Raw genomic sequence first — 14746 nt, forward strand, 5'->3', positions numbered from 1 at the left:
TAGGTTTCTAAGTGGGTTTTTTTTTTTTTGAGACTTTATATCTCTATTCATCAGGAAAACTGACATGCAATTTTATTCATAATTTTCCTTATTTGGTTTTGGTATCAGGGAGATACTGGCTTCATACAGAAGACTGGAAGAACTCCTTCCTTTTCTGTTTTATAGAATAATTTGATTCTCCTTTGAAGGCCAGTGAATCTCTCTGGTCCAGTATTTTTTAAGGTGGCGTTTAAAAAAAATTGTTGCTCCAAATACATTGTTATAGATCTGTTTAAATCATTTATTTAATCGTGGTTTAATTGTCAAAAGTCATATATGCATGTAGAAATTCATCCAGACTTAAAAGCAGTAGATGAGGAAAAATAATTAATTCAGGGCAGACATTAATGAAGTAGAAATGAAACAATAAGCCACAAGACATAGATAATCAATGAAATGGACAGTTCTTTGCCAAAATAACCAAAAAGAAAGAGGAAGACTCAAATCAACAAAATTAGAAAAGGGAAATATTGCAATACATGTCAATAAAACTCAGAAAATCATAACTGTATAAACATCTATATTCCACTAAACTGGAAAATCTCAAAGAAATGGATTGATTTCTGTATGCATACAACAAAGCAGAAAGGAGCACACAAAGTTGGGAGGGAGATACGTTGGGGAAGGCCCCCAGGGCAGTAGAGGGAGCAGGGGGCAGGTATGATTACCATATATTTTATACACGTATGGCATTTTTGAGAGAATGAATAAATAAGGAAATAAATACAAGATTTTTTTTTAAAGAAAGAATGTATTCAATTTGGAAATAAGGGTAATCTACAGTAAATAACTTCAATGGATGCAACAAGAAAACACAACTCTAATCTGGCTCCAAACATGCCTTTTACACCCAGTAAATACTGCAGTAAGAATCGCTCTGCAGGGCTGGAGGGATGGCTCAGTGGTTAAGAGTGTGTACTGCTCTTCCAGAGCACCTGCATTTGCTTCCTAGTACCCTCCTCAGGCGGATGACAACTGCCTGGAACGCCTCTGAGGGCACCTGCGTGTACATGGCAAGCGTGCGCGCGCGTGCGTGCGTGCGTGTGTGCACGCTCACACGCACTTGCACACAGAGACAGAGAGACAGAGAGACAGACACACACACATACAGGAGATAGAGACAGACACACACAGAGACAGAGACAGAGACAGACAGAGAGAAGAAAATGGAAATAATTTTTTAAAAAAAAATGAATCGCTATGAGGGGAGGGCCGGGGAGATGATATCAGAAGTGATATTAATTATGCACTAGGAGCAGAGTGTGGGTCCCCAGCACCCACATAACCGCTAGGTAGACATGGCATCCTACCTAAGTCAGCATATGAGAGGTGAAGACAGGAGTTGCCCCGTGAAAACTGGCTAGAGTGGCTGAGAGACAAGGGATTCTTGTCTTGACAGGGCTCTTGTGAGGCCTGATGATTGTGACAACCAAGTACACACAGTACAGTCTTGTGTGTTCACAAAGGGCCTGGAGTGCTGAAACCTATACATGGCTTTGAACTTGACCTGACGGAAAGAGGAGAAAAACAACCAACCCACAAACACATGTGCAGAAGAGATCGGATAGCTAGGATCGGATGGGCCAGGAACTCTGATCTCCATCACACTACCAAGCCGGAACTCAGTGTGTTTACAGCATCAACAACACCCCTAAGCCTTTGACGCTTTAGGTCCTAGAGCAGCTAAAGGCAGATAGGCGGCTCCAGAGTTTTATCTGCCCACCGGCTTCAGACCCCAATAAGAGTAGATGGGAAGTAGAAGCTGCCTACAGGTCCTGAAGGACAGAGTCAGTGTCAGAAAAAGTCTATATTCCAAGCACAGGAAGAGAGGAAGCGCGCAAAGGACACCTGAGAGCTGCATAGGAAACTCAGGTGACACAGAGACACTGGTTCCAAAACAGCTTGAGCCAGAGGCTCCCCGGAGGGAGGTGGGGGGGGGGGTGCGGTGGGACGGTGTGGAGGGAGCCGATGCTGCTTCCAAAGGCAAGGCAAGCCAGGCGAGAGGCTTGAAATGCCACCGTCGGGCCAAGCAGGCAGTTCGAGCAAGTCTCAAAGGAGTCGCAGACTTCAATGGGACGTTGATTGGGACAGTGGCAAAGTCACGCTTGAAGGGCAACGAGTGGGTACCATCTTGGGAATGGATTGTTAAGAAGATGAGCCCAAGAAGAGGGCCCAGGGCCCAGGGACCGTCCAGGCGGGCGCAGTGGAAAAGAGGCAAACTCACACATGGAAGTTAAGTGCAGACAGAGAGAGAGCTCCATCTCCAGTGCCCGGGAGCAGATCACCTCAACTCCGCATTAAACCTTCCCGGATTAACAAAGGAAAACCGGTAGGAATTTGAGGAGGTCCTTCTCTGACCGAGTGTTGGTCGGTCTGGCCCTCCGTGCGTGTGTAGACCCAGTGATGGTCACAGGAGCCCAGCGCGGTGGTGCACAGCTGTAATCAGGAAACAAGACAAAAGGACGGTGAGTTAGAGGCCGGGCTAGGATGCATCCAGAGATCCCGTCTCCGATGGAGACGTCTGGAGTCAGTTCCATACTGGAGGGAGGAACCAAGCCCAGCACACTCAGGTGAGAAAGCAGGAACACTGGCCGACAGACGGATAAGACAGTCAAAACTCATCCAGGAAGACGCTAGCTTGCAGTTGCTGCTCCCAGCCCCGCGCAGTGAGCGCTTCTTGCTGGAGGATGCCGCGTCTGCTCCTCTCCCCTCCCTGCTTTCCCTCAGTCCCCAGATCTCCGTTTTAGTCTTTCTACCCCGTATTTTCCTTCTACTCAAGGCCAGGAAATCCGGGAAGGGGCCGGCAGAAGGAACCTCCGTATCCACAACCCACAATGTTATTTTGAAAAAAACTAAACATTACTTTTAACTTCAATATCTATAGTTTCGCATCTGGAATGATAGTAGCAGATGTGAATAGCTGATATAAGCAGTTAGTGCCGTGATGAAGGCTGAAGTCAATTCGGAGACAGATGAGCTCACAGAGCACACAGTTTTCTGGACTGGAGTTGACTCCGCTACTGTGGTGCGGGGTGTTAGGAGTGATAAGAGACAAAATAAAATGTCAGATTGTTCCCATACCGGGAGTCGAACCCGGGCCGCCTGGGTGAAAACCAGGAATCCTAACCGCTAGACCATATGGGAGCTGACGGCAGGTGTCTCTGTTTTGTCTGCTATGTCATCTACGTCAGCAGAGACGTTTGCCCAAACTCCACCCCCTCGATTTTTCAGTGTCTTCACTTCCTCGGGATCCGGCGGCTGCCCCAGTCTGGTGGCCGGAAGGATGGAACCTCGCTGTGAATGGAAATGGGGCGGAAGTCGGCAGCCACAGCAGTTTGCTGAGCTGTTGTCACCCTCTAGCAGCAGTGTGGCGCTTACCGGAGCCCGGCACAGCCGAAGCCCAGGCCCGCGGTGAACGCCTTTGTGGGCTCGAGCTAGACTCAATCCTGTGGACATTGGCGTGATCAGCTTTTCACGAGAGGTCCTCCCGCAGGAAGAATTTGCGGCCATCACAACTGTGTTCTGTCCTCTGCACGCGGAGATGTCGCTTTATTGTTAAGAAACTCCGCCGACTGGCGTGATGGTGGATGTCTTTAATGCTTCCAAAACTCGGAAGGCAAACACTGTTCGGTTCTTGTAAGGTCACACCCCTCCTGGTTTACACACTGTCCTTCTCAAATTAAAAACAAAACGAAGGGCAGAGGACCATTTTTCTCTTTAGTTGCAATAGCCCCAAGCATACAGGTACCAGAGAATCTGGAAGGGGAGTGGGTACCATCCATCTCACATAGGCTTGTAATTTGCTGTTAGTCTTTTTGCTCTTTATCATTAAAAGTTGATAACAACCTTATGAATAATTTTCAGATACTCAGCCAGAAACATTTACAGCATGAACTTTGATAGAAAAGCTATGCACACGATTCACTGAACCACCCAGCTGAAACCACAGTAAATTATGATTCCTTTATTATTTCATTAACACAATCCCAGATCCAAAAATCATATAAATTATGATTGATTTAAGAGAGTCTGGAGTGATGGCTTAGTGGTTAAGGGCACTCTGTGGCTGCTCTTCAAGAGGACTCAGGATTTCCTACCACCCATAAAGCAGCTCACAACCATCTGTAACTCAAGCTCCAGGAGATCTATTGTCCTCTTCTGGTCCGAGGGCATGAGGCAACCACATGGTGCACAGACATACATGCTGGCAAAACACCCATACACACAAATGAAATAAACTTGACTTAAGAAATGAAAGCGCTTGGTGACATTACCCTACCTTTCACTTTATTCAATTTTTCTGTACAGTGTTACGTATTTTTATAATAAGAAGTAGAAAAACCAATATAAGGAAAATTAAATCAGGAAGAAATATTTACATCCCCTCCTCAAACACAACAAGTCTCCAGACACTGCTCAAAAGTTAGCTCAGTAGAAAAGTGCAGCAGGCCACAGTTCCCAGACGCAGGAAAACAAGTTCAGGAAGCAGAGGCTGGGCTACACTTCTATAAACAAAGTGGGAAGTCCTTCAAGTTCCTCGAGAGAATGTCCAAGTGTTTTTTCCCTTTTATAATAGAATATCCCTCCTACCTGACAGTCTGCTCTGGTATATATATGTATATGTGTGTGTGTGTGTGTGTGTGTGTGTGTGTGTGTGTGTGTGTATTCTTACATTATTTTAAAGAACTCTTAACTCCAGGGCTTAAGTGATCCTCCTGCCTCAGCCTCTAGAGTTGCTGGGACTATAAGCATGCACTACATGCCCAGGTAGAGGTATTTTTATTGACTGGATTGTCCTGACCTGGCCTAAGTCTGCAGACTCCTTTTCTTCCCTGCACCCTGCATGCCGGCTCTGACGAGGTTCCTCATTTGTTCACTAACTTGCCTACAAAGAGGGAAGCCCTATGAGAACATGCACCTAGAAGAGGTTTCATACAAGCTGCTTTCAACACAGCTCAGCTTGCCTCATCAAACTTCATAACTCAGCTTCCTAATTCACAAGGCTGGAGACAATGCAGACTAAGGACATTTCAAGGAGGGCATTAGCTGAGATGGGGCTGTTATGAAAGATGGCCTGAATAAGGCAGTGACCCAGATGGCTATGCTGAATGCCTCGAAAGTAGATTCAGATCAGGCAGGCCCAGGGGCCAACTCCTTCAGTTTTTTCTGGAGGCCCCGGAGTTGACCCCGACCCCAGTCGATTCGAGTCTGGAGGTTGGCTATATCTGCAGCCAGCTGAAGGCCTGGGGAGAGAAGAAGAATGTCACGATGGTATGACACATGGACCTACCCATCCCCACCTCAGGGACCACAGGCGAATCAGCCCTCTGGCCTCTACAATAGTCTAAATGTTCCAGCTATGATATCACTTGGCCCATACCCTCACCTCCTTAGCACCTCACCTGTGCTAAACCATAATCTCCTCAAAAACAAAAAACCTCCCTTGATTCACTGTGCTTGCCAGGAATGAGCACCTCACAGACCACACAAACCTCATGGTCTCATTTCCTCGGTCCTACAAACCCTCACTGTTCTGAGCTGCTCCCCCTCCACCTGAGCATGAACCACTCTCTTAATCCACCTCTAGGCTACACCCACCTCTGCTCTCTACTCCTCTACCTGATCCAGCAGGCCAGGCAGTCCTGTCTTTACCCTCCAGGGCAGCAGGATTGCAGACGCATGTCCCCAACCCTCCAGGGAACGCTTCTTCAAAATTCTTAGATTCTAGGATACCCCAGTCTGTGGGTCCTGGCCTGCAGTCTCTTCTTGGGTACCCACTAGCCCTCAACTCAATTTTTTTTGTGCATCGTTGTCAACAACTTGGGAAAGTAAACCCCAGCACTCCACGCTGTAATTCCCAATCTCTCTTGAGTACAGACACTGGTGCCGAACCACAAGAACCCACACACAACTGCCACTCAGCTTTCTCTCAGCTGCTGCCTGGTAGGCTGCCCATCACCACAGGTGAAACAGCTCTGACCTCCCAGAGTTCTGAGGACTCTCCTCTTCCTTTACTCTTGCATTTACGCTGTCAGCACACACTGGCGTTTCTACTCTCAAACATGTGCAAGTTCCCACTGTTTACCTCCCTTCCAATGCCTCTCCCTACATCCCACGGCTGCTCAATCCTGGTACCTGCCTGCTCTTTGCTCTCCAGTCTGTCCCCACTCAGCATCCCAAGGATTCTTGTTACTCTGTTCATCCTACTGATTCCGGATCCACCCACGGAACCTCACTAGAGCCTGGCTCCCTAGCCCCAGTTCCTGGTTTCCTGCTCTGCTGACTCTACTCCAGCCCTCTGGCCTCTTCTGCTGGGGGGGGGGGGTGGGGGTGGCGGCGGTTGTCCACATACCCCCCTCCCCTCCCCAGGGCTTCTGCCCTAGTAACTAGACCAGCTAGAGCTAGTTGGTCCCCTTAGCTAGAACATAGTTCCTCCAGATCACTCACAAAGCTCTTCATCTCCTCGGAGAGGCCTTTCTTGTCCCATTTTCATAAACCAGCTCCCCAGCCCACACCCTCCCATCTTGCTTTTTCCATGAGTTTCAGAGCCTGGAACTACAATAAAAGTCTCTTTGTTGCCTATCTATTTATACACTGTCTTTCTCCTATACAGAATAAACATTCTATTTTATCCCTGCTGCTATTATATGCCTTAGCAGTTAACAAACAGGAACCTACAATGCTAAGGACAGCCAGTGAATGCTTTTGGGGAAACCCCCAGCAGACATGCAACAGTTTGCTGCAGTGAAAACCTGCACAGTCCTCACATGGTGTTAGCAGTGTTCAAGTGCTCCCTGTAGATAAAGGGCTGGAATTCAGTACATGGCTACAAAGCCAACCCAGTCCACTCACCATCCCGGAAGCTGGCCTGGGCCTGCCGAAGACTGTGAGGAACTAAGATTCCAAACCAGTTCAAGGGATCTTGAGGGACCACAGAGGTCCCTGACACTTGGGTCTTGGTAGGGCCCTTACGCCTGCGCAGAGCTGGAGAAAGAAAGGTTAAAGGCCATACAGTCTTCACGACCACAGTGAGTTTATTAATCTTAAGTTCACGGTTCTGGAAAACACTGAAGGTTAGAAATTTCCCCCAACAAGCCTAGTGCGGTGGTGCACGCCTTTAATCCAAGCACTCGGGAGGCAGAGGCAGGTGGATCTCTGTGAGTTCAAGGACAGCCTGGTTTACAGAGTAAGTTCCTGGACAGCTAGGGTTGTTACACAGAGAAACCTTGTCTTGAAAAACCAAAAAAGACAAAAAGAAAAAGAAATTTCCCCCAACCTTTTTGTGTGTTTAGAAATAGTACTACCTTTGCTTTTGTAATCCAGGTGACTCTGTGTCTACTGACTTCCAGAAGGGATGATTCTGTCTGCTGGTAACAAGATCACAGACCGACCCTGTCCCTCTTCCCTAAATGTTCTGGAAGACCCTGAAATTCCCCATTCTTTGTCTCAGGAATGATTAACTAGGATTAGAGGTTTATTTCCAAGGAACACTTAGATACAGAGATGCACATTTTCCACTCAGCTGATGGCCCTTCCTTTGACTGCAAAACCCATCCCACTATAAAACGGCCCACCTATAACCTCCTATCAAAGTATAAGGAAAAGCCGTCCTCCTAAGACATCCCGATGTCTCCAGCTTAGGTGCGCTCCATTAACCAGATCCCAAATAAAGCAAGCCTGAGTTTTGCCTTTAGCATTAAGAGCTGACAGGAGGAAAGCGAACTCACATGCCTCGCTGGGTCCCACTTCCTCGGGGGTCTGCGCATCAGCTTTGATCACCCTGAAGGTCTGGGGTCCATCCTGGCCCTCGCTGGAGGAGAGAGGAAGATGGATGGACCTCTGGCCACGCAGGCCTACGCCCTGCCCACCCCAGTCTACACGGAGGGCACCTCACCTGGCGCGCACGCAGATCTGAGGCTCCATACACGAGGCATACTGCAGGGGCCCTACGGACTTGGCGCCCATGGCATAGCGAGCCTTGGCGAGCGAGAACCATCCCTGGGGAGACAGGAGAGGCTCTAGACTCGGCTTCCCTCCCCGGGCCCGCCATCTGTCCCTCCCTCCAGTCCCCGCGGTCCACCTCCTCCACCCGGGCGTTCAACGCCGCCCGCTTCGCCTCCAGTTCCTCCAGGTCGCTGAGCAGCTGCAGGTACATCGAGTCCAACTCCTCTCGCAGGGCCGAGACCGCCATGGCCCAGCCGCTGTAGGGACGCGGAGGATCTAAGCCACCGCCTCCCAAGCCGCCTAACCACCGCTAGCGCATGTGTGTGTGTGACAGCCAATCGGCGCCTGAGACCCGCCTTTAGGGGGCGGTCCTAGTCGTGGCCCGGAAGTCAAAGGCTACGACATCCGGGTGACCCGTATCAACGGCCGGGGCACTCCTGGCACCAGGGCGCCGGCTAGCGCTTGAAGTGTGGGACATTTCCTGAATCGGATGAACAGTCGGGCCTTAAGCTTAGCTCCAGGAAGTCGTCCATCTCGTTTTCCGCTTCCATGCTTCGGAAGCCGGCTGTTTGAACAGCTCACGGACTGGTGCAGCCGCGGGCGGACTCATTCATCTGAGCTGTCTTAAACCACGTGACCTCCCGCATCCAGGTGCTTGGTTGGCTGCCTGGCTGGCCAATAGCCTTGCGACGCCATTCGCCATCTTAACATGGGGCACTCTGGACGGCAGTCGAGTCGAGTGAAGAAGCCTCTCGAGGCCATCTTGGTTGAGGGCGGAAGTGAGCGCTGCGCGGTGCCGGCGGCTCCTAAAGAGTCCAGGCGCGTGTGGGAGCGGCGTTCAGCATGGTAGGATGTTAGAGTTCGCGTTTTAGCTTGACGGGGACGAGGGAACGGGGACTAATGGAGGGCTGGCCGGGTTGCTGGGTTGTGGTCCTCGGTGGTCGGAAGTAGATAGCGACCCTGTCTGTTCCCTAGCTCCGTCGGGAGGCTCGCCTGCGCCGCGAGTACCTGTACCGCAAGGCCCGGGAGGATGCGCAGCGATCGGTTCAGGAGAAGAAGGAGCGAGTCAAGCGTGCTCTTGAAGGTAATGCCTCTCTGGTCTGGTGGGGTACTAGTCCTTACTAGAGCATACCATACCGTGGTGTAAACGCGTTTGAACTCGTGTATTAGTGTGGCTGGACATCGTTCCGCTCTTTGCCTGTTAGGTAGGACCTCTCACTGGTTTCTGAATGGTCCCACCAGATGGTGGTATGGCTCTTTGTGCTCAGTCCTGTATGTTTACAGGCTGATTGTTAGTTTTGCTTACCGAAGTTTAAAACTTTGCCTTTCTTTGGTCCACACTTCCATTTGTCTCGTTAAATGAAGTTCCTGTATCACAAAGCTTAATTGGAAATGTCATATTTATCTCTGTTTTGTTATTTCTGTATCTAAAGAGCTTGATGTCTATCTGATAATATATCACCTCTGGTACCTCTGACTAAATTTTCATTTTGCAGTTCCTAAGATTTATGACTATAAAGTATATATGTGTTAAGTAAAGTTTGAGTTAAGAAGCATAATGTTAGGGCTGGGATTTCACCTTAGTTGTTAGACTGCTTGCCTAACATGAAGGGGGCTCTGGATTGTGCCTCCAGCCTGACTAAACTGGGCCTGATAGCCTATGCCTCTAATCCCAAACTGGGGAGTTGGAGGCAAGCAGATCATAAGTTCAAGGCTTGCTCTGGCCGCATGAGTTCCAGATCAGCTTGGGCAGTATAAACATGTTAAGTGTCTGTGACCCATCTTCATAACTTAAAAAAAAAAAAGGTGACTGTAAAGATGACTCAAGGGTTAAGAGCACTTACTGCTCTTACAGAGGACCCAAATTCATTTCCTAGTACCCACATGGAAACACACACACACACACAAAGATTGATATGTTAGCATTTATAATGATCACTATATTGAATATTGCATGAAAAGGAACCATTTATGTTCTATTAGTGTATGTGTTTGGATGCTTTATTTATTTGGGTGGGGGTGCTCAGTATTGTTTCTAAGATCTGAAAGGTATGGCTAGACATTCCTTGTGAGTATCCCGGAGGATAGTCCGTTTCCTGTGGCAGATAGGAGCTTATTTTCAATTGGTCGCTAGAGTGTGCTGCTGCTGAGACCCCGCCTTCTACCCCCACGTGCTGGAGAACAGAACTGGGCCTGTGGATGGCGTGCTCAAGTGTGTTTTACTTTCCAGAGTGGACACACCACAGCTTAGCCCCTCGCTACCCCACTTTAGTCCACAGAAGAAATCTCTGACCCACAACCAGCTGAGGCCACTCACCTTGAAGTGTTCAGTGCATCAAGACTAGCAATGTTCTTTTTATATTGTTTTGCTATTATTGTTTTAGAGGCAGGGTCTTACTTTGTAGCCTTGGCTGACTTTGTAGACCAGGCTAGCTTCAGGCTCATAGAGATCCATCTACCTCTGCCTCCTAAGCCCTGGGATCAAAGGCATGGGCCACCACACCTGTTTATTTCAAAAAGGCAACTTTTGTTTTTGTAGTGTTTCTTAGCACCAGGGTCTTAGACTTGCAAGCAAACTGCCCACCATTGAGTTACCAAAACTTCATTAAGTTTTTGTCTGGTTATAAAAATAGTCCATATTGGAAATGATAAAGTGTTTTAGAAAATGAGCTCCCCAGGTGCCATAAGTTGCCAATTAGGTGAAAAGAAGTTGGTAACTGGGTGTTGTGGCGCCCCTATAATCTCAAGTTAGAAGCTAAAGCAATGCTTATTTATGAAATAAGTAAAGTAGCTGGTTTATTACTTCTCTTTCTCTTATATTTCTGCCCTGACTCTGTTAAGAAAGAAGTACAGTGCTTTTCCATCAGGTTTGTGTCGTATGAATTGATGGGACCCTGCTTGTGTCTCACTCTGCCCCTGTCTTTTCCTTGCAGAAAACCAGCTGATTCCCACTGAGCTACGCCGGGAGGCTCTAGCCTTGCAGGGGTCCCTGGAGTTTGACGATGCTGGCGGGGAAGGTAAAACTGTGCTGTGCAGCCCTCTTCCATACTGAAGCAGCTCCTCTGCTCGCTGAGCTGCTGTCCTCTTCCGTGCCCAGCTTCACAGGAGCTCTCCCTAAGTGAATGCTTTTACTCTCTCACTGGAATGCCTGCTGAGCAGAGCCCTGTCCTTGGCACTGGTACCCAGATGTCTCATTCATTGCATTATCTAATAAGCAGGAAAGGAATCACAGAAATGATAGATGTTTACTGTGAGGAAAGGAGTCTCTCACCTCTTTTTTAACCAGTTCAGAGTTTTGTACCATAGACTATGTTGTGCTTAGTAACCAATGGTAACTGCCCTGGCCACTAGAGGTGCATTTCCATCAGTGAAGGTTCTTGAGTAGACTCAGCATTTTTCCTTGTCTCTTGTTCTCCTAACAGGTGTGACCAGCCACGTAGATGATGAATATCGATGGGCTGGCGTTGAAGATCCTAAAATCATGATCACGACCTCCCGAGACCCCAGTTCTCGCCTAAAGATGTTTGCAAAGGTACCGGGACGGGGAAGAGGGAATGCCTGGGGCCAGTGGCCTCAATTCTAATTTGACATTGGTCCATGGGCAGGAACTGAAGCTGGTGTTTCCAGGTGCCCAGCGCATGAACCGAGGTCGGCATGAGGTTGGCGCTCTGGTGCGAGCTTGTAAAGCTAATGGGGTCACTGACCTGTTGGTTGTCCATGAGCATCGAGGCACACCTGGTAAGGGCTGCCAGAGGGAAAGGGAGCTTGGGCTGTTCTCATGGCAGAGTGTCTGACAGCCTATCGCCTACAGTGGGGCTCATTGTCAGCCATCTGCCCTTTGGTCCTACTGCTTACTTCACCCTGTGCAATGTGGTTATGCGGCATGACATCCCTGACCTGGGCACCATGTCAGAGGCTAAGCCTCACCTCATCACTCATGGCTTTACCTCACGGTTGGGCAAGCGGGTAAGTATGGGAACCTGTTGGGGGGCAGGGCAGGGGCAGTAAGGATCGGGCCAGCCACTTGGGATTCTCCTTTCCTGTCCCAGGTGTCTGATATCCTCCGTTACCTGTTCCCTGTGCCGAAAGACGACAGCCATCGGGTCATCACCTTTGCAAACCAGGATGACTACATTTCATTCCGGTGGGTCTCTGGGCTGAATTGGGGAGGGGGGGCATCAAGACCTTTGTGGCCTTTTGGCTGACCCACATTCCTGTCTCTGCTTCCTTTCTCTCCAGGCACCATGTCTACAAGAAGACAGACCACCGCAACGTGGAGTTGACTGAGGTCGGGCCTCGATTCGAGCTGAAGTGTGAGTTTGGGGCTTTAGTTTATGCTGGGGGCGGGGTGGGGGCTGGAGGAGGGGCTTGATCGTACATGGGATGACGTCTTTTTCCCCTGACCCTAGTATACATGATTCGCCTGGGCACACTGGAGCAAGAGGCCACAGCAGACGTAGAGTGGCGCTGGCACCCCTATACCAACACTGCTCGTAAGAGGGTCTTCCTGAGCACTGAGTGAGCTGTGAGCTGCTACTGGCCAGTAGGATGCACACTTGGACTCTTGGGGCAGGGCCTTGTCACAGACAGATTGACTAATCCCAAGTGGGGACTGGAAGGATCTAAATAAACCCTCTGTCATCATGCTACCCAACTGCTTCTAACTGGTCAGAGTGGGCCTGTGCTCTTTCAGGCCAGACCTGAAAGATGCCCACGGAGTGTCTGTGGTCTGAAGACCTACCTAATGAGTGGAGTGTCCTCGGGCCTAGTTTTATGTGGAGTAGAAAGTCCCTCTCAGGCTGGGGATGGTGCTACAGATTCCCCACTGGGAAGTGAATGGTTGTCTCCTCAGGAGTTGGGCCCTGTGAACACTTATTTCGCCGTTTAAGATAAGTCTTTTTCACCAGCAGCAAGCTGACCCTATTCGAGTGCCAGCCTAACTTGTCAGTTCAATGGGGTCCCTCTACCAAGCAGGTGCATCCTCCCTTTTCACAGAAGACATGGTGATGCCAACAGCCTGCCTACCATTCCTCTAACTCTTGTGGATGGGCCTACCCAACAGCACACAGGGGGGTGCCCCAGCCTCTCCCAACTTATGCCCTCTCTGTATCCACATCCCTGGGTTTATGTAGAGTGCTTGTCGAGGCCCAGCAAATGCCCTAGAGTTTACAGAGAGAATTGGTGGTGAGATGATTATGCAGTTAGGAGGCCTCTGAGGAAGCCTGTCAAGACATAGGATAAGGCAGATGTCTGCATAGAATCATGAAAACTGAGTGATAATGTCAGATAACAGAAGCCATCTGGATGACATAGGCGAAGGTCTCGGGGTCCAGTAAGAATAGTTGAAAGGGAAACATAGGACCCACGGAGGCCAGTGTTCTGGAAAGTTTGAGATGAGACCACCAATACAACTCACGAATCTAGTTCCCTCTGCAAGGCCTCTGGAATTCTGCCATGGCTTGCTCCAGTGTTGAAGAATGAACCTGTGTGTGTGTTCTTGAAATTTTTTAAAACAAGTAAAATCATGTGTTGTCCTGTGTTTATTTCTTAAAACTGCCATAAGGAATTACTATGGACCAGGTTAATTTAACAGAAATTTGTTAGTTTTAAAAGTCATGGTACAAGGTCAGGGTGTTTACACTAAGGCTGAGTGTGTTGGGGTGGGGATCTGTTTGCTCTGTGGCTTGTGGTGGTTGCCAGCAGCCCTTGGCATTCCTTATTGTTGACTACAGCACGTGAGTGCTAGCCTCTATCTTCCACACCTCTGTCGACCAAATTTCTTCAGGGTTTCTCTTAGAATGACCTTTGTCACGGTGTTTACAGCCCATGGTCTGGGATCATCTCCTTCTTTACACCATTCTGAACTTAATTATATCCGCAGAGACCCTTCTTTCAAATGGACTCATAGTTACAGATTCTAAGAATTAGGGTGTCTTTTTTTTTTTTTACTTTTTAAAAAAAATTTTATTTTATGTGTAAGAGTATTTTGCCTGCATATATGCCTGTGTACTACTTGCATGCCTGGTACCTAAGGCTGTCAGAAGAGGGTGTAGGATCCCCTGGGTCTAGAGTTAATTTTGAGCCACCATATGGATGCTGGAAATTGAACCTTGGTCTTTTTGAAAGAGCATCTAGTGTACTTTTTTTTTTCCTTTCCTTTTGGTTTTCAAGACAGGGTTTCTCTGTGCAGCCCTGGCTATCTTGGAACTTGCTCTGTAGACCAGGCTGGCTTACAGCTGAGAGATCTGCCTGCCTCTTCCTCCTGAATGCTGGGATTAAAGGTGTGGGCCGCCACCGCCCAGCAGCATGTAGTGTTCTTAAGGACTGAGCCTGCTCTTTTAAATTTGTCATTGACCTAGACTGGGTGATGCAATTCTTCTACCTTGTTTTGAAGCCCTGGAATTCCATCCTATACATGATCCTTTCTATTTATGAGACTTCCCACTGAGCTTTATATGACCTGCTGCACTTTTCATTTCCATCTTCATCTCAGTTCAGTTTTCCTCAATATTTCCATCAAATTCTATTTTCACATCTTGCATTTACTTCCTTATTCCATTCAGCTGTTTTTATTCTCTTGGAGTAAGTATGTCCATGTCCTTTCTGAGCTGTTACATTTATTATTGTTCTTTTGAATTATGTGTCTGAAATTACGTGTGAATTATTTTCATTGGGGGCCACTCCTGTGTGCTTGGTCATCTTTGGAGGAGACAAATTGTCTTAGTCTTTCACATTTTGGTGGGTTTTGTGCTGGGACATACCC

At 48.5% G+C, this 14746-nt stretch overlaps 2 protein-coding genes and 1 non-coding gene across 3 annotated transcripts; 1 reads left to right on the forward strand and 2 right to left on the reverse strand.

Annotated features, from left to right (window-relative positions):
• Positions 1-3111: 3111 nt before the first annotated feature.
• Trnae-uuc lies at positions 3112-3183 on the reverse strand. Its single transcript has one exon. It is a non-coding gene; the product is annotated as a tRNA-Glu (tRNA).
• A 1538-nt stretch (positions 3184-4721) lies between these two features.
• On the reverse strand, positions 4722-8596 carry Ccdc115 (coiled-coil domain containing 115). Its single transcript, XM_036168190.1, has 5 exons — positions 8120-8596; positions 7934-8037; positions 7767-7849; positions 6892-7023; positions 4722-5282 (listed from the first exon to the last, which is right to left on the reverse strand). Exons 1-5 carry the CDS (start codon positions 8228-8230, stop codon positions 5170-5172), a joined length of 543 nt encoding a protein of 180 aa, XP_036024083.1. The 5' UTR covers positions 8231-8596; the 3' UTR covers positions 4722-5169.
• Imp4 (IMP U3 small nucleolar ribonucleoprotein 4) lies at positions 8386-13508 on the forward strand. Its single transcript, XM_036168189.1, has 9 exons — positions 8386-8829; positions 8959-9067; positions 10917-11000; positions 11406-11515; positions 11589-11721; positions 11795-11949; positions 12033-12127; positions 12223-12296; positions 12393-13508. The coding sequence occupies exons 1-9, from the start codon at positions 8827-8829 to the stop codon at positions 12503-12505; spliced, it is 876 nt and encodes a 291-aa protein (XP_036024082.1). The 5' UTR covers positions 8386-8826; the 3' UTR covers positions 12506-13508.
• The last annotated feature ends 1238 nt before the right edge of the window (positions 13509-14746 follow it).

This window comes from Onychomys torridus, chromosome 18, assembly GCF_903995425.1.
Source record: "Onychomys torridus chromosome 18, mOncTor1.1, whole genome shotgun sequence".
Taxonomy (NCBI): Eukaryota; Metazoa; Chordata; class Mammalia; order Rodentia; family Cricetidae; genus Onychomys; species Onychomys torridus.

Bases quoted from the DNA above. Each gene is read 5' to 3' on its own strand.
- Ccdc115 (XM_036168190.1), bottom strand. From the start codon at position 8,230: ATGGCGGTCTCGGCCCTGCGAGAGGAGTTGGACTCGATGTACCTGCAG. The intron at 8,038-8,119 runs GTGGACCGCGGG...CTGTCTCCCCAG, and splicing joins TGAACGCCCGGGTGGAGGAG to GGATGGTTCTCGCTCGCCAA. The intron at 7,024-7,766 runs GTGAGTTCGCTT...TTCTTTCTCCAG, and splicing joins AGTGGGACCCAGCGAGGCAT to CTCTGCGCAGGCGTAAGGGC.
- Imp4 (XM_036168189.1), top strand. The intron at 11,950-12,032 runs GTAAGTATGGGA...TTCCTGTCCCAG, and splicing joins CCTCACGGTTGGGCAAGCGG to GTGTCTGATATCCTCCGTTA. The intron at 12,297-12,392 runs GTGAGTTTGGGG...CCCTGACCCTAG, and splicing joins GCCTCGATTCGAGCTGAAGT to TATACATGATTCGCCTGGGC.